General features: G+C 49.2%; 1 protein-coding gene and 1 long non-coding RNA gene across 3 annotated transcripts; one reads left to right on the forward strand and one right to left on the reverse strand.

The window, feature by feature from the left end:
- Positions 1-8,910: 8,910 nt before the first annotated feature.
- Positions 8,911-12,765, forward strand: LOC101968529 (sulfotransferase 1A1). 2 transcript variants are annotated; one of them, XM_005323810.5, is made up of 8 exons: positions 8,911-9,038; positions 10,312-10,495; positions 10,602-10,727; positions 10,813-10,910; positions 11,425-11,551; positions 11,640-11,734; positions 12,251-12,431; positions 12,552-12,765. In XM_005323810.5, the coding sequence occupies exons 2-8, from the start codon at positions 10,348-10,350 to the stop codon at positions 12,662-12,664; spliced, it is 888 nt and encodes a 295-aa protein (XP_005323867.2). In that variant the 5' UTR covers positions 8,911-9,038; positions 10,312-10,347; the 3' UTR covers positions 12,665-12,765. The 2 variants fall into 2 exon arrangements, with proteins under 2 accessions (XP_005323867.2, XP_077880237.1); XM_078024111.1 differs by lacking the exon at positions 8,911-9,038 and having other exon boundaries at positions 10,131-10,495.
- A 358-nt stretch (positions 12,766-13,123) lies between these two features.
- LOC120887299 (uncharacterized) lies at positions 13,124-18,121 on the reverse strand. Its single transcript, XR_005730484.2, has 2 exons — positions 17,807-18,121; positions 13,124-17,545 (listed from the first exon to the last, which is right to left on the reverse strand). It is a non-coding gene; the product is annotated as an uncharacterized LOC120887299 (long non-coding RNA).
- Positions 18,122-18,508: the final 387 nt, after the last annotated feature.

Raw genomic sequence — 18,508 nt, forward strand, 5'->3', positions numbered from 1 at the left:
AAGCTATGTCCTGTTCATTCTACTGCCTTTAGGAAAATTTGCAGAATCAAAGCAAGAGCTTAACCCTCATTTTCACACAAGCAAACCAAAGATCGGCTTCCCCAGGGCAGATCCTGAGTCATGGGCTAAGCCTGCATGTGCTCCGGTCTCTTAGAGCCCTTCCCATGCACCTGGCCTGGGCTGTGTGACTGGGGGACCTGGCAGGCAGAGGTTGTCCAACCATGTCAAGCAGGTCTTGGGAGCAGCTTTTGCTGCCCAACTTAGGAGTGACCGCCTGAACTGGCACAACACAGAGCTCTTTGGGATGGGTGTCTGGGACACAGTGCAGCTTGGGTCATACCATGCAGGGACAACCAAAAACCCCATTCCTTGCCCTTTCTTCCTTATCTACCTGGATAGGTAATGCTGGGGGCAGGTTACAAATGTCCCTGTCTACCCACTTGGTCTCACCCTCTATGCAAGCCATGTGACTGTAGACAAGTCACTTCTCCTCTATAAAATATAGGAGGGCTCCTTCACCATGAGGTGAATGCAGTGGTGGCTGCCGGGGGCTGTAGGCTGGGGCTCTTAAAGGACTGACACTCCCTCTCGGCATCTCTCCTGCACTGTGGGGATGATGGGCCCCTCTGGGGTCCTCATGAGTAGATTCACTCACTAATTCTCCCACTCGGGGGTCAGAGGAACTAGAAATCTTCAGGAAATGACCCCTGGGACCAGGAGGGTTAACCTGTCACCACCACGACCCTCAGATTCACCAGCACATCCCCTCTCGGGAGGAAGTAAGGGTAGGGGGTGGGTGGAAGGAACTCAGGGGTTGAGAAACCAGCCTTGAAAACACAGGGGAGAGCTAGGCATGGAGTAGTCCCAGCTCCTCGGAGGAGGAGGCAGGAAGGGCACCTGAGCTCACAGATCAAGGGCTCACGGTGTGGGCAACACAGGAAGATGCAGTGCAAATGAAAAAAACTGAAAAGAAATAAAAACCCAGGGTTCACGGTGGGCACGATGACCTCATTTCTCACCATTGCTACCATTCTCTAGCTTCTCTGGGTACAACTCTTCATTTAGCACCAAGACATTTTCCCCCTTCCTAGGTACACTAATGAGGCCAAGAAATGATACAAATATACCTAAGGATATTTTATCCCAAGTAGATCCTCAAATGTGAGGAACTTAAATTTCAGGGAAAGCAATTAAAGCTCAGCGTGTTTCTACTTCCTTAATGAACCCAAAAGTTTATCTCCATAAACGGAAATAACCTACCAAATCAGAGGCCCACTGAGGATTTCAGCCTCTCATTACTAAATTCCCAAAATGTGGTCTTTTAGTCCATTATCATCCCTATGTATTACCCCATCCTTCCATTACAAAGACCAATGGGGAACACAGATGTGTCCAATATTTCTGGGTAATTAATGACATTATAATCCCACTACATTCTACAGTTCCTAATCCATATTTTATTTTGACTCAGATACTAAGTGAATCTGCATGGTTCATTGTTCTTGATGTTAAAGATGCTTTCTGCTGCATGCCATTATATCCTGATTCACAACACCTGTTTGCTTTTGAATGACTGACCCTGATACCATGGAAGTTGCCCAAAATACTCAGGACACTGCTGCCTCAGGGTTCCCGGGATACCCCTCACTTATTTGGAAATGCTCTAGCAAAAAAAAATAAGGTGTTTGATTCTTGGAAAAGGGGCTCTACTCCAGCATGATCTCCATATCTGCAGTCCCACCAAATGGAAATCTTGACAACAATATCATCAAAATTAATAACTTTCTGGGAACTGCAGAATATGGAGTGTCTCCACAAAAAGCTTAGATCTCCCAACAGAGATTAACTATTTGGGCCACATCCTAACTCCAGGGGAATGAACCCTCACACCTTTGAGAAAAGAAACCATTTTAAAAATAGTACCAACACAGACCAAGAGGCAACTTAGAGTCTTCCTAGGGATGGGTGGGGTTTGCAGAATTTGGATTCCCAGCTTTGGACTAATAGCTAAGTCAATCTATGAAACCATGCAAAGGCCTGATTATGCACACCTAGCCAAAAGCCTTTTAAAAATTCCAGGACTTTCTGCTGTCTGCCACAGCCCTGGGAATTCTTGACTTGGATAAGTCATGTAGCAAGAAGGCAGGGTGTGGTCTGGGAATGCTCATTCAAACACTGGGGAACAGCTCATGACCTGTGACTTTCTTTTCTAAACAGTTGGATTCAGTGTCATGTGGAAGGCCTTTGTAACGAATTTGAATTGTCACGTTGATTGGATTAACAGATGCTTAAAATTAAGAAGTTTCTCTGTGTGTCATGAGAGTGAATCTAGGAATGATTGTCATGTGGATAGCGAATTGAAGACCCTCCCTACGCATGGGCAGCACCATCCAACAGGTTGGAGGTTCTGAAGGACAAGGAAGCGGCAGCAGATGCAAGCTCCATTCTTCTTGAATGGATTCATGACTGCTGCTGTGATTGCTGAGGACTTACTCTTCCAAAACAGACTCTTCCAGTGATTCTTGGGGAGGTTCCAGAAGTCTTCAGCCTTGGACTGGTGAAGCATCATTGATTCCTTTTGTTCTGAGGCTTCAGCATCTTGGACTGTGCAGCTACTGGTTCCTCCAGCTCTCTGGTCTGCAGATGGTCATTGTGGACTATCATGTAAGCCAATCTGATAAATACCTTTTTTAATAATTATACCTCCTGTTGGTTCTGTACCTCTATAGTCGGGGTGCCTGCAAGCTGTAGCTGCTACTGCACTCAGTAGAAGCTATTGAGCTAACCTTAGGACACTAGCTAGAGTTATAAACCCCTCACCAGGTTCAGAGTGTTCTTGAAATTAAAGGACATCAACAGATAACTGGAGGATGACTAACTAAATATCAAGCCCTAAGAGTTTAGAAACTCCAGGGATTACTCCTGAGGTCTACCAAACTCTAAATCTGAAAATTTGACTTCCCACTCTAACAGAAGGGGGAGATTTGCTTTCCTTTTGTGTGGAAACTATAGAGAAGATCTACTCAATTCTTTCCTAAAACTTCTCTCCAACTAAGTGTTAATGAAATCCTTTAGGAAAGACCTTTCCTGACTTCAGATCCTGTCACTGACTGTAAAACACAAGAAATGATTAATTCTTTTATTAGGGGCTGGGGCTGTAGCTCAGTGGTAGAGCACTTGCCTCACACATGAGTTTGATCCTCAGCATCACATAAAAATAATTAAATAAAATATTGTGTCCATCTACAAGAAAAAACATATAGATTTTTTTAAAAAAAAATCTTTTAAGTAATTTGGGCCAAGTACAAAAAGTTTTATTAGAATATGGCAACAAGGTTCCTCTGACTCCTGATGATTCAACCTATGACAAAACCTACAGCATTGGTGGGAACAAGCAGTCTTTCACTGGGGTGATCATCTGGCTTATCTCTATTCCCCAAACCAGGCTTGAAGATGTGATACAGCATATCAAGTCCTTTAGCAAGTATATACAAAAAGCCCCCAGTGACATATCTCAGAACATTTCACTATTAAGAAATGAGATGAAAGTGATGAGAAAGCTCATCTTACAAGATCAAATGGCCCTGGATGTATCACCTGCAGCACCAGAAGGAACAGGTGCCATCATTACAGTGGAATGTTGTGTTACCCCTGATAACTCTGGAGATGTGTCTGCTACATTACAAGACCTTGACTCTCAAAGTAATAAGTTGTCTGATTCTGCCCAAAGTTTCAATGACTTCCTAACCTCCAGATTTTCTGAAACATCTTGGCCAGAAAAACCTCCCCTTTTCTTAGCCCTCCTACTTTGCATAGCAGTACTTCTTTGTTGTTGGATCTGTTGTTGTGGTCGGATAGTATCTCACGGGCCTGCTATCAAAGAATGATGATTCCACAACCAACAAATCCTGACCTTCCTATGTCTCCCTAAGATCAATCACAACAAAACCTTCCATCCCTGTCCAGGTAATGTCATTGTTCCTTGTCAGCCAAAAGCAGAATAGAAGACATATCTCATTCCTAATTGTCCCTTAAAATAAAGGGATAAAAGTCTGCTGAGCTGGGGCTGGGGCTCAGTGGTAGAGCACTTGCCTAACATGTGTGAGGCACTGGGTTCAATTCCAGCACTGCATGTAAATAAATAAATAAATGTCCATCAACAACTAAAAATAAAAAATTAAAAGTCTGCAGGTGGGTGAGATGGTGCAGTATAGGAAAAATAATAAAAAGGTAGAAAACAGATATAAATGAAGGAAAAAAATAGGATCGAATTCAGAAGTCCAGCCTGTCACTCTCTAAGACTGTCTTCCAGGCCTCTTACTCCCAAATTCCTGGGAAACCTGTAAATCTACCCGTGCGCTGTTACCTAAACACTCAATAAACGGATGAAGGGAGATGTCATATTTTGAGACCCCTATAATTTAAAAGACTTCTCAGCACTATGTATTGATCAGATAATGAAGACCAAGTCTGCCTGAGGATGCGGGGGTGGGGGCATTACTGGGGATCACTGGACTGAGATTACTGGACTGGTGTCATTCCTACGTATCTCCCCATAACCACCCCTCACCAAGTTTCCTTAAAAAGAAGAGTCTGGAATTGGAATGACCCGCATTCAATCCTTCCTGGAGTCACTTCCACTAAAACTTCTACATCTGCCCTCGGTAAAGCATCATTAACCACAGCATTCAAGCCCTCAGGAGACCTGGTGCGGGATCAAGCCGTTGCAATAGTTAAGGGTTCTGCGGTACCAAGTGTTAGCCAATCACGGACTGCGCAACGAGCAACCCTGCCCAAGCGCATGCTCATTGGTTGGCGCTGGAAACCTACCTGAGTTCCAGGGTGGGGATTTAGCTCCTCCTCCTGCAACCGGTGGAGATTGCAAGAATCCGCATTGCTGGGGCCTTCAAGGTGCCCTACGATGACTCCCAGGAGATTTTCTGAAACAAGCATCTTGCAATCCTGGCCACCCAGCCCTTCCAGGGGTCCTAGGTCACAGAAACGAACCCCTAGCTTCAGCCCTTTTGAGACATAGAAAGTCAGGTGGTTCATTTGCAAAATATAGTATTCAGCCTTAACTGGGTTCAATTGTAGCCGGTTTAATTATGGCACTTTCTTTTTGCCCGCCCTGATTTTAAAATTAGCCAATCCTATAGATTGTACCCCAGAATTCTCCAATCAGGGCCAAGGGCAGCACTGCATCAGGAATATAAAGTCCGCCCCAGCGTACTTGCTGGTCAGGTTCTGAAGGATTTTTCTTTTTTTTTCATCAGAGTGAATGCCTACCTCACCCACTTTCGAACACGCTTGATTTCTTGTGGCACTTCATTGTTTCCAGCACCCCTTCCACACAATGTTCCTATGTGCCTCCAGGACGTGAAGCAAGGGCTGGGCGCATCTTAGGCATCTACCTGCTCTACTACCTGAAGCCTGGTCATGGGGTCTGCAGCTACATGGAGCTCACCGTCAACCCCACTGGTGCAAGAAAGGGGAGAAGGGTCTGGAAGACCAACTGGAGACGGCCTTTTTGGGCTGTGCAGGTCTTCTTCCTGGGAAGCAGGCTTTGAGAGGCCTCAGGCTCAGACTGGGAGATTGATGGCAAAGGTAAGAGTACAAGTCTGTATGCAAGGGGTGAAGCCTGGAGCCTGGGCTTGAAGCCCTTGTGAAGAGGCTCTAGATGGGGCTGGAGGCCAATGATGGTTAGGGATTCTCTTTTTAGTTGTGCCATGGTGGGGTGGAGACGCACAGGTTTTGACCCTCTCCTCCGTGGGATATGGTCTTCCTCAGACAAGCCTTCTGGTCTGCTCTGGCTGCCCTTCAGGTAAAAAAAACAATGATCCACTGCCTGACTGATGGGCCCAGGAATTGTCCCCTGCCTCGGCCACCCTCATGCTCTTCCTGTTCACAGTGTTACCAGACATACTCACACACCTCAAACCTCCTGTGTCTATTGGAGTCACACCTGTGCCTGGAACTGCAGCCAGGTGTGTGGAGATCTCTGCACATTGCTTCTGCCACAGCCCAGCATCCAGAATTGCTAGGTGGGACCCCTTGGAGACCGTGACCAAGCTGGGCCTATGCCTGTGATACCTGATTCAGGTGAGATCCACCCCAGTTAGGGTGGTATCTGAGGTTCCCATAACCTGGGTTCAAGGTGTTTGTTGAGAGACCAGGCAGCTCACACCCTTGAGCTGTTCTGTGTGGGAGGCCGACTAGCAGGTGACTGCATCTGTCTCCCCTTCTGATTGGTGTGGCATCATCCTCCATCACTCTGTGATCTGGTTGCCTAGGTAACTCAGACAGTAGATCATTAGGGTCAAGTGACTGTGTCTTTACACATAGGTGTGCCTTCCCACAACCCCATGGGTGGAGCTATGCTCACCTATTCCCTTGTAATATTACCCCTTACTCTGTTTAGGATAGAATGTTCCGTGGAAACACCCTTTGTGTGTTCCCTTCTCTTTCTCTGCCCTTGGGTGTGGCCTTCGTAGATGTCAGTCAACCTGCTGACAGCAGACATCATGAAGCTAGACTCAGCCCCCTTGAAACCTGACCCCTTGCCTCATTTGAATAGCTTCTCCTCAATAAGAGGGTTCAGCACGTGCAGGCTTGCTCTCTCTCTCTTTCTGTGGACCCTTAAGGTCAGAGGAGCCATCACAGTACCCCCAAAGAAAAGTATGTCTGTCTCTTGTGTGGTTATTTCACGCAGTCTAATTAGCCAGCTCCCCTGGAATGACCTCTGAATGTTTTAGTTGTGAGCAACCCAGCAGCTCTGCCCCCACTTCTAACCTGGGAAGGGAAGTGCTTGCGGGTCCTTGGACCCACCACTATTAACAGTCCCTTTGCCCTTTCTCTTGTGTGAAAGGCTCTTTCCTAGACCTTCAGAGTTGACCGTGTGCCACCCTCCTGTGGAGCTCTGGCTCCATCCAAAACTATAGCTCTTCCTTGTGGATACCCTGTTTCCCCAATTTATGTGCTTATTGTGATATTGGGGGTAGAAGGTGGGCACTTTATCACCGAGCTATAACCCCAACACTTTTTTCTTGTTATTTTGACACAGAGTTTCAACAAATTAGCCCAGGCTAACCAAGAATCTGTGGTCATCCTGACTTGGCCTCCTGTCTTTGGGATGAAAGGTGTACCCCTCTGAGACTGGCCCACTATTGCCCTTAATGTATTTTGCTTCTTATACTTTTATATATATATATATATATATATATATATAATCTTGTGATCGGCTTCCCCACTCTTCACAATAAATTCCAGGAAGACAGTTCTTGTTCACTCTCTCACAACAGAGTATAGCCAGGCACGGTGGCACTCGCCTATAATCCCTGTGACTTGGGAGCCTAAAACAGGAGGATCACAAGTTGGAGGCCCGCCTCAGCAAATTAGTGAAACCCTGTATAAAAATTAGAAAATAAGAAGGGCTGAGGATGTAACTCAGTGGTAAAGTGGCCCTGGGATCAATACCCACTACCAAAAAAAAAAAAAAAAACAGAATAGCACAGGAATATGGTCCATCAATACTTAACAAATTAACAGATGGAGGTCTGGCTCTACTTCTCAGTACACGTGAGTTGCTCCTGTCTTCCTTTCCCTCCTGCCACCTCTGATGGGATGAAGTCTGACCCTCACTGAGGATTTCCTCTAGGGCCCATGTGATCTGCCTGGCAGAGGAGTTCCTTCAGGAAGAGCCAGAGCAGCTTCTGCCATGAGGGCCAATGTCCTAGGTGAGTGCTGTCCTCTTTCCAGCCTGGCCTAGCTCTGGGGAGAGGGGCCCAGTGGTCCAGTCCAGGCTGGGGCAGCTGAGTCACTGGCCCCCATGGCCAGGGCTACAGGGGGCTTGAGAAGCCTGACTCTGTATTATCTCCTACCAACTGCACCCTTGGTTATTGTGAGAAGTCACTGCTTTGGGGAGTCCTGATCTGGCTGTGCCAGGTGGGCACTGAGGAGGAAGAGGATGGCTGGGAATGAGAAGAGGTGAGAGGTGATTCTGGCCCTGGCCTCCCTAGCTGCCTCCATCTTCTAGGCTGCATTTGACCAACCTCCATGGGAACACTGCACACCTGATCCTCCACAATCCCAAGCCTGCCCCTACTTTTCTGTCCCTTCTCCCCTCTACCAGAAACTGGACAGCTTTCATTGAGTACAATTAGGAGTTCAGAGACAGATGTGGTGGTACATGCTATAATCACAGAAGGTCAGGAGACTGAGGCAGGAGGATCTCAAGTTCAAAGCTTCAGGAACTTAGCAAGGCCGTAAGCAATTTAGCAAGACCCTTTCTTCACTATTTAAAAAAATTTTTTTAATTGGGGATGTTGCTCAGTGGTTAAAGCCACTGGGTTCTTCAATCTCAGGTACAAAAAAAAGTATTGAGTGATGGAACCTTCTGTTGTTTGCTGGGACACCTGGGTTTGGGGAACAGAGGTGTGAGGAGGGGCCACTGGCCAACCATGTGTCCAGCATCCCCCCTCCTACAGACCCTTCTGAATCCCTTTCCCCAGCTTACCTCTGAGGACACACTTATCTGGGAAGGCTCAGGAGACTCACACCCATGACTCAGAGCCCCTTGACCTCCAGTGCCCAGGGAGACTGGATTTTAATGCAAACAATAAGAGAAAAGGCTGAGGAGGAGCTGGGGAGCTCCCTTACATGGAGCCCTGTGGCTCTTGTGCCTCAGCCTCTTCGTGTCTGTCTCTGGAGGCCCCTCAAGCCCAGGGAAAGAAGCACCTGTGGGGCCATTCAGCAGCCATGAGTGGTGCCCCTGAGGTCACTCAGGATCCATGAGGCAGGGCCCCCTCCCAGAACTATTAGGTTCCAACATCCTTTTCGATCCTGTCCTGTTGCCTCAAAAACAGTTTTCCTAGAAAAAGAAAAAGTGTGGTAAAAAGCCTTCCTTGCTCAGCTCCGCCCCCATCCCTTCGCCCTGCCCACTCGGCACTCTGGACCTGCCCTGCTCTCAGAGCCTGCAGTTCCAGAAATGCCTGAGGCTGCTCTGCCCTGAGCCTTGAGACCAAACTGGAGCCAGCAGGAAGGTGAGTGGCCCTGCACCCCATTTTCCCCTCCCCTCCCTTGACGTCATCTGTTAGAAAAAGCCAACTGTTAACCTTCCCTACAGGGACAAAGTTTGGGGAGCCCTGCAGTAGCCAGATCAGAGCTGAGGGACCATCTGACCCCTGGGCTCTTTCTCTTCATTCCAGTTCTATTGTTTCCTGTAGGTTAAACCCACATGTTGAATTTTAAGACAGGTGTGTGCCTGGATCCAGCTGAATGATAAGGATGGTAACCCTGATGTAACCATGCCTAAACCCCACCTTCCTTCCAGAGGATAGCCATTCTCAGGACTGGCTCCTCACCCGTCCCACTGTGGACCCACAGAAAACAGCTCTGCAGTACCCACTCCACACCTCCACCAATCCCCTGCATGCCCAGGAGGACACGAGCCTAGGTCCCTGCCCAGCTCCAATATCTTCCAGATGCTTCTTTCACTTGATCGGGCACCTATTTGATCCCTTCACTGGGATTCTACCTCCCAGTTCTTTTCCCATGGACCACCCATCTCAATAGATACCTCCAGCATGGCCCGAGTCCCCTTCCCCTCTTTTTCTGAGTGAGCAGTTTTGCTCATTCATATGCTCATTCAACTGACTAGGCCCTCAGCACCAGCCAAGTTCAACTGCTCAATCAGTCCCATTGGTCCTGGAGCCAAGATGGTGCTTGGTGAGCAAGTGGGATCCCAGGCCTGGCTGGCCTGAGGTGTTTCGAGATGTGAAGGGCCCAGGGACTCAAGAGGGGAACATCACAGATGAGCCCACTGGGGCTGTGTCTCAGCAGGGGAGGAAGAGCAATGAGCTGCATGTCAAGAGTTAGGATGGGCAGGGCAGCTAGTGCACGGCCGGTGGGAGAGGATTTGACTGACATGCAAGAGACCCTGGGTTCCACCCTCAGCACCACAGACAATACAAAACAAACGAAAAACAAACAAAAAGGAACAGGCAGAGCCTGTAGGAATTTCTCAACTGCTAAAGAAATCACTAGAATCACTGGGAGAGCTTCCAAATCTGTGTATCTGGACTCCAACCCCTGATATTGCTGTGGCAGGGCACTGGGGTCATGGAAAGTTCTGCAAGCAATCAGAAGGTGCAGCCTGAGCTGTAAACAACGGCACTGGAGTTAAACCTTCCTTCCAATCCCAGCTCCCCACTTAGTAGTTTAGAGAAGCTGGGCAAATAACTGGACCTACTGCAGCCTCAGTGTCCTTATCTCAAAGCAACAACCCAGCAAATGCTGTTTTTTTATGGTATTCAGAGAAGCAGAGCAGGTGCTGGCCCCTGACTCAGCAGCATGGAGCTGGTCCAGGACACCTCCCGTCCTCCACTGGTCAAGGTGAAGGGAGTCCCGCTCATCAAGTACTTTGCAGAGGTGATGGGGCCACTTCAGAGCTTCCAGGCCTGGCCTGATGACCTGCTCATCAGCACCTACCCCAAGTCTGGTAAGTGAGGAGGGTCACCCTGTTCCCCCGCTGGGACTGCAGTCCCCACCTTGGTCACCAGGGCCCAGCCCTCCATCCTGCTAATATCTGCTTCTCTCTCTTCCAGGCACCACTTGGTTGAGCGAGATACTGGAGATGATCTATCAGGGTGGTGACCTAGAGAAGTGTCACCGGGCACCCATTTACATACGCGTGCCCTTCCTTGAGTTTAAATGTCCAGGGGTTCCATCAGGTATGTGGCAGGATCCAGGGGCAAAAGATCTTAAAGAATGTGGCTCTGGCTCCAGCTCACCATCCTTCTGCTGTCCGCACCTTAGGTCTGGAAACTTTGAAAGATACACCTGCCCCTCGGCTCCTCAAGACACACTTGCCCCTGGGCCTGATTCCCCAGAGTCTGCTGGATCAGAAGGTCAAGGTGAGTGGCAGTGGAGGCCACTAGGCCATTCCAGCTTTGGTCCTGTTCTGCAGGGAAAGTCTCTTCAAGCTTTGTCTCTGCACAAGTGGGAAGGCCACCTGCCCTCACTGTGGCAGGGCCAAGACGAGGAGGAGAGCAAGACTCTTCAGTGCAGACCTGAGGGCAGGGGAGCCTGGTGCTCAGAGGCTCACAGAGGGGCTAGAGGCTCCTCTGCCTGCCTTGTTCTCCATCTGGGAGTGTGGTGGAATCCCAGGGGTCAGATTAGGATGAAGTACAGCTCCAGGGACCAGCCAGGAGTCTCCCATCAAAGCTGAGTTCAGATCCCAGCTGCTGTAGCCATCCCTGAGGTCTCCAGCTAGTCAGCCTCAAGGCCTCAGTGTGTTCCCTTGTCAAGCTGAGAGGGGACCCCCCCACAGGGGTGCTGTGAAGGGGGCCAGGCAGGCAGGAGAGAGGCAGTCCTGGGGTGTGTGCGTGTGGTAGTGTAGCTGACAGAGGGTGTCATCTGCCCCTGCAGGTGGTCTATGTTGCCCGCAATGCAAAGGACGTGGCTGTCTCCTATTACAACTTCTACAAAATGGCCAAGTTGTACCCTGACCCTGGTTCCTGGGACAACTTCCTGGAGAAGTTCATGGATGGACAAGGTGGGCTCCAACCTGGAGGAAGGAGAGGGCTGGAGCTGAGGACGGCCACCTAAAACTCTTACCAAATCCTTCTGGTCCCCTTCCCCAGTGTCCTATGGGTCATGGTACCAGCACGTGCAGGAGTGGTGGGAGCTGAGCCGCACCCACCCTGTGCTCTACCTCTTCTATGAAGACCTGAAGGAGGTGAGATCCCCTTGCTACCACTCCATCCATGTCCTACCTGGGGAACAGGAACCTCAGGGGACCTGACAAGGCCCTCAGGACCCTCCCCATTGGCAGGCCCACCCAGCCCAGGACACCCCACACTGCCTTCCCATCCAGGACTGTAGAGAGAGCTCAGCTCAGGGCCCAGCACAGTCCTTATCTCCTAACACCTGGATCAGCTACACATGTGGTCTTGGGTCAGCTGTTTGTTGTTTTCATATTCCCCTGCACAAGGCTGCGCCACACCTGGGGCCACAGTTCTAAAGGAAAACTGTCCCTCCTTTCTCCTAAGGCACTAAGCAGGGCTCACTCCAGGACTCTAAGGCAGAGAGCTAGTAGTTTTGGTCCAGGGAAAGAGGGTGAAGCAGCTAGGGCTGGGAATTTTTGAAATGGAAGGGGCCAGCTCCCCCCATGTGACACCAGAGAGGGGACTTCTCGTGTGTTTGCTCAGGAAGCAATCCAAGCCCCCTCTGAAGAGCTTATGTCTTGCTTCAGAACCCCAAAAGGGAGATTAGAAAGATCCTGGAGTTTCTGGGGCGCTCCCTGTCAGAGGAGACAGTGGATCACATCGTCCAGCACACATCCTTCAAGGAGATGAAGAAGAATCCCATGGCTAACTACAGCACCATACCAACTGAGATGATGGACCACAGTATTTCTCCCTTCATGAGGAAAGGTGTGTGCAGGCCAGGGTGGGCGGCTGCAGAAGGGAGGGTGGAACCCAGAGCCTAACCTGGGCCACTTCAGGCCACCTATGTTGGCAGGTACTCAGGCCTCCTCTTTCCCCCCGCCCCAGGCATCACAGGAGACTGGAAATCCATCTTCACTGTGGCTCAGAATGAGCACTTTGACGCCCACTATGCTGAGAAGATGGCAGGCTGCAAGTTCAACTTCCGCTGGCAGCTCTGAGTGGTGTCGTGGGGAGCCACTGCAGCGGGGAAGCGTGGACACAAGCCTGACCCATGAATGTATAAAGAACTTGAAAAAGTTACATTAAAAAAATAACCCAATTAGGAGATTGGTTTGTGACTCAGAGGTAGAGCGCTCATCTAGCATGCGTGAGGCACTGGGTTCGATCCTCAGCATCACATAAATATTTTTTTAAAAAATGTGGGGCTGGGGTTGTGGCTCAGCGGTAGAGCGCTTGCCTAGTGCATGCAAGTCCCCTGGTTCGATCCTCAGCACCACATAAAAATAAATAAATAGAACAAAGGTATTGTGTCCAACAACAACTAAAAATAAATATTTTTTAAAAATGTGTCCATCTATAACTAAAAAATAAATATTAAAAAATAACCCAATTAATAAATGTGCAAATAAACTAAATAAATGACTCTGAAAAGAAAAAATACAAATGGCCAACAAATATATGAAGAAATAGTCAACATCTTTAGTAATTAGGAAAATGCAAGTCAAAACTACATTGAGGACTGGGGTTGTAGCTCAGTGGTTCAGTGCTTGCTTAGCATGTGTGAGGCACTAGGTACGATTCTCAACAGCACATATAACTAAGTGAAATAAAGGTCCACTGACAACTAAAGAATACTTTTAAAAAACTACGTTGAACATTCATCTCATTCCAGTTAGAATGGCAGCCATCCAGAATACAAACAATAATAAATGCTGGAGAGGATGTGGAGAATGAGGAACACTTTTACATTGTTGGTGGGACTGTACAGTATTACAACCACTGTGGAAATCAGTATGGAGTTTCCTCAGAAGACTAGGAATGAAATCACCATATGGCCCAGCTAATCCTCTTCTCAGTATTTATCCTAAAGAAATAGCATACTTCAGTGAGACATGCATACCCATGCTTAAATCAGCACAATTCACAATAGACAAATCATGGCACCAGCCTAGGTGTCTGTCAATGGATGAATGGATAAAGAAAATGTGGTATATAAACACAATGGAATTTTTTCAGCCATAAAGAATGAAATTATGTCATTTGCAGGACAATGAACTGTATTTAAGAACATCATAATGTTAATATAACATATTAAGTGAAATAAGCCAAACTCAGAAAGTCAAAAGTCTTGTTTTCTCTCATATGTGGAAGCTGCATAGGAAAAAGGTGGGGGGTGAGGAGTTCAGGGGAGGTTGATCTCAGGAAAATCCAAGGGAGATCAGTAGAGTAGGGGAAGGGGACCATGGGAGGGAAAGGAAAGGAAAGGGAAGGGAAAAACTGTATTGTTCTACTGTATGCATCTATGGATATGTAACAATGAACCTAACCATTGTGTACACTTATAAAGTACAAAAAAAAAATACAGGGAAAAAGAAGGTTTAGCTTCAGCAGGTGTGGGAGTGGGTGGAGGCTCACAGGCCACGCCCTCCTTCTCTTTCCCTTCCCCAGGGACATGATCCTCATCATGCAGGGCTTTTGGTCTGTGATGGCCGCCCTTTGGGTAAGAAAGGAGACCAGGTCTGCTGGCTTACAGGTGAAGCCTAAGGACTGTCCCCTGTCTGGACTGCCCATTGCTCTAGTCCTCCCTGCTAGCCTGGCAGCACCCACGTGCTTCACATTGCCAGAATCTCTGCCTGTCACTGCCACCACTACCCCAACCTGGCCCAAAATCATCAAGCAAGGCCCATTGGAGATAATGACCATGAAGAGGACACACAGGCTCCCACTGGGCCTTAAACAATGAGGCAACCTGGATTTAAGGTGTTTGTTGAAGAACCAGACAGCTCACACCCTTGAGTTGCTCTGACCCCACTTGTCGTATTCCTCGCGACTAAAACACTCAGGGTCACTCCAGGGGAACTGGGCTGCACAAAATAACCACACAAGGGACAGAGATACCTTTTCCTTTGGAGTTCTGTGATGGGTCCTCTGACCTTAAGGGTCTGAGAGAGAGAGAGAGAGAGAGAGAGAGAGAGAGAGAGAGAGAGAGCGCCAGTGCTAACCCCTTTTATTGAGGAGAAGCTATTCAAATGAGGCAAGGGGTCAGGTTTCAGGGGCTGAGTCTAGCTTCGTGATGTCCCCTGTCAGCAGGTTGACTGACATCTAGGGAGGCCACACCCAAAGGCAGAGCAGGAGAAAGAGACACACAAAGGGCGTTTCCATGGAACATTCTATCCCAAACAGGGCAAAAGGGTAGAATGACAAAGGAATAGGTGAGTATAGCTCCTGAAGACATGCCTTCTACTTCCTGGGCTGGGACAACACCCAAGTCACCAGGAAATGTAGTGATCAGTCAGAGCCTCTTGCTCCAGGATGGAAGGCGTGGGTCATTCAGAGTGACCCCACACTCCCTTCTAACCTGGGAAAGGTAGTGCTCACGGGTCCTCGGACCCACCACTATCAACAGTCCTTTCTCTTGTGTGGAAGGCTCTTTCCTAGACCTTCAGAGTTGACCACGTGCCACTCTCTTGGGGAGGTCTCCCCTGGCTCCATCAAAAATTATAGCTCTTCCTTGTGGTCGGCCTGTTTCTCCAATGTATGAGTTTATTGTGGTTCTGGGGATAGAAATTTGAGCCACTCTGTCACTGAGAACATCCCCATCATTTTTTATTTTGCATGGTCTTGCTAAGTTGGCTAAAATGGCCAAGAACATACGATCCTCCTGATTCCGCTGACCCGGTCGCTGGCCTTGCAGTTGTGTGCATGTAGACTGGCCTGCTGTTACCAAGCAACAATCACTTGGGTGAAGCATGTGTTCTTGTCTCAAATAGAACAAATTTTATTATCTTGAAACCTGCTTCCCCACTCTTCAGTAAAGTCCAGGAGGGCAGGTCTTGTTCACTTTCAGAACAGAACACAGAGCACAGAGCAGATGGTCAATCAATACCTAATAAATTAACAGATGGAGGCCTGGCTTCTACTGACTCCTCAGTAAATGTGAGTTACCACCTTTCTACTCTTCCCCACCTGCCACCATTTACTGGGTAAAGACAGTCCCCTGTGTTGCCACATCCCGGCTGTCCCTAAAGACCCATGTGATCTGCCTGGCAGAGGAATTTCTTTAGGAAGACCCAGAACAGCTTCTGCCCCTGAGGGCCAATGTCCTAGGTGAGTGCTGTCCTCTTTCCCAGTCTGGCCTAGCTCTGGGGAGAGGGTGCCCAGTGGTCCAGTCCAGGCTGGGGCAGCTGAGTCCTTGGCACCCAGGGCCAGGGCTGAAAGGGGCTTGAGAAGTCTCATCTCCTGCCAATGGCACCCTTGGCAGCTCTGAGAAGTCACTGCTTTGGGGAGACCCGATCTGGCTGTGCCAGGTGGGCACTGAGGAGGAAGAGGTTGGCTGGGAATGAGAAGAGCTGAGAAGTGACTCTGGCCCCGGCCTCCCTACCTGCCTCCATCCTATGGCTGCATTTCACCAAGCTCTTATCCCCACAGGAACACTGGACATTCTGGACCCCTGACCCTCAGCCTCCTCAAGTCTTCCCTTCTACTTTTTTTATGCCTCTCCCCCCATCCATCTTGATCTGGACAATTTTTATTTGAGTATAATAGGAAGTTTTGAGTTAGGGGAACTTCTTCTGGTGTTTCTGGGGAATACTGGGTAAAGGAAGCAGAAACTGGAGGAGGGGCCTCTGGACCAGCCTCTCCCCTGCCCAGAGGCCTCTCTGCCTGACTTTGTCCAGCTTGGCGCTTAGGACACACTACACTTGGGAGACTCAGGAGACTCCCACTGTGACACAACCTCCCACCTTTAGTGCCCAGCTAGAATGTGGTTGTAATCCACATAGAAAAATGCAGAAGTGGGGAGCTCTCCCTCCATGTGACCCTCTAATCTTCCTGTCCAGCCTCCTCAGCCCAGGGAAAGAAAAACACCTGTGGGCTGTGCCCCACCAGCCATGAGCCACGCTCCTTGAGGTCCCACAGAAGCCATGAAGCAGGGGTTCCCTTCAGCACTAAAAGGTCCTGGCAACCTGTTCTTTCCAATCCCAGGCTGCCTCAAAACAGCCTTCCTTGCTCTGCTCCACCCCCCATCCCTTGACCCTGCCCACTCAGCACTCTGGACTTGCCCCATGGGCAGAGCCTGCAGTTCTAGAATATCCATGGCTGCTCTGGCCTGGAGCCAGCAGGAAGGTGAATGGCCCTGAACTCCACCTTTCCTCGCGCCTTGCCTCCCTGAACTTGGTCAGTGAGAAGAAGCTGTCTGTGCAAGTCTGTAATCCTTGATCAGGAGGCTGAGGCAAGAGGATCATAAGTTCAAGGCCAGCCTCAGCAAATTAGTGAGACCCTAAGCAACTTAGCAAGACTTCTGTCTCAAAATTGAATATAAAAGAGGGGGTTGGGAATGTAGATCAGTGATAAAGAGAGAGGAGAGAGAGGGAGAGGGAGAGAGAGAGAGAGAGAGAGAGAGAGAGAGAGAGAGAGAGAGGGAGAGAGGGAGAGAGGGAGAGAGAGAGAGAGGGGTAGAGAGAGAGAGAGAAAGAAAGAAAAAAAAAAGAAAGAAAGAAAAGAAAAGGGCCCTCTGTTAACCTGCTGTGTAAGGGTGGAGTTTAGGGGAGTGGTCCAGAAGCCCCAATTAAACCTAAAAAAACATCCTCCCCTTGGGTCCTTCCCCTGATTTCTCTAGTTTGTTCTATATGCTAAATGCACATCTTGGGTTTTCAGACAGGTGTGTGTGCTTGGCTCCCCTGGGTGCTAAGGAGAATAACACTGACACGCCCTGTCCCCAAACCACCCCCTTCTTTCCAGGAGGACAGCCATTCCCTGGGCTGGCTCCTCACCCCTCCTACTTTGAACCTACAAAACCTTCAGCTCAGAAAGCAGCTCTGCAGTCCCACGTCACACCTCTGCTAATCCAGTGTCCGCCAGAAGGCCGCAAGGCCAGTATCCTGAAAGGTCAGATGAGTGCCAGATTGGGGGTGGCTGGGCAAGACACCCTTGCCCGGCCCAGCTCCTGGCTCCAACATCTTCTAGGTGCTCCTTTCCTTGTTCAGGCACCATTGGTTCTCTCGGGTGGGGCTTCTACCCCCCTGTTCTTTTCCCATGGACACCCATTCACAATACGACAACTCTACCCTGGCCTGAGTCCCCCTCCCCTCTCTGCTGAGTGATCAGTTTTGCTCATTCACATGCAAGACTGGCCCACCAACCTCATTCAGCTGCTCAGTTGGTCCTGTTTGTCCTGGAGCCAAGATGGAGTTTGGGTGGGCAAGTGGCTGGCCTGGGGTGTTTCTGGATGTGAAGGGCCCAGGGAGCTATAGAAGAGGAACAGCACAGAGAGGAGCCCATGGGGAATAGTAAGAGCAGCCAAGCTGACCAGCAAAGCAATTGGCTGGGCAGGAGAGGTGTACATCACAGACAGAGTGCTTGCCTAGCATGCAGGAGGCACTGGGCTCCCTCCTCAGCACTGCAAGCAATACAAAACAAAAATGGAATGGATAGGCCCTAGAAGATTTGTTTTAAGTACTCACTGGAATCTCCTGGAAATCTTCCCAAATCCAATGTCTGTGACCAGATGCCAGGAACTGCTTACACTGCCCTAGAGTCATGGAAAATTCTGCAGGTAAGCAGCAGGTGCAGCCCAAGCCGTGAACCACTGCACTGGGGTTTAGACCTGCCTTCCCATCCCAGCTCCCCGCTCACTAGCTTGGTGAGCCTGTCAACTCACAGAGCCTCCTGAAGTCTGTGTCCTAATCTCAAAGCAACAATCCTCAAATGCTGTTTTGTGGTGGAATTCAGAAAGGTAGAGCAGGTGCTGGTCCCTGACTCAGCAGCATGGAGCTGGTCTAGGATAACTCCTGTCCTCTGCTGGTCAGTGTGAAGGGGGTCCCTACCCACCAGGTACTTTGCAG

This window comes from Ictidomys tridecemlineatus, chromosome 10, assembly GCF_052094955.1.
Source record: "Ictidomys tridecemlineatus isolate mIctTri1 chromosome 10, mIctTri1.hap1, whole genome shotgun sequence".
NCBI lineage: Eukaryota > Metazoa > Chordata > Mammalia > Rodentia > Sciuridae > Ictidomys > Ictidomys tridecemlineatus.

Excerpts from the sequence above, each read along its gene's own strand:
- LOC101968529 (XM_005323810.5), top strand. The coding sequence starts at position 10,348 with ATGGAGCTGGTCCAGGACACCTCCCGTCCTCCACTGGTCAAGGTGAAG. Across the intron at positions 10,728-10,812 it reads ATGTCCAGGGGTTCCATCAG|GTCTGGAAACTTTGAAAGAT; the intron begins GTATGTGGCAGG and ends TCCGCACCTTAG. Across the intron at positions 12,432-12,551 it reads TTCTCCCTTCATGAGGAAAG|GCATCACAGGAGACTGGAAA; the intron begins GTGTGTGCAGGC and ends CCCCCGCCCCAG.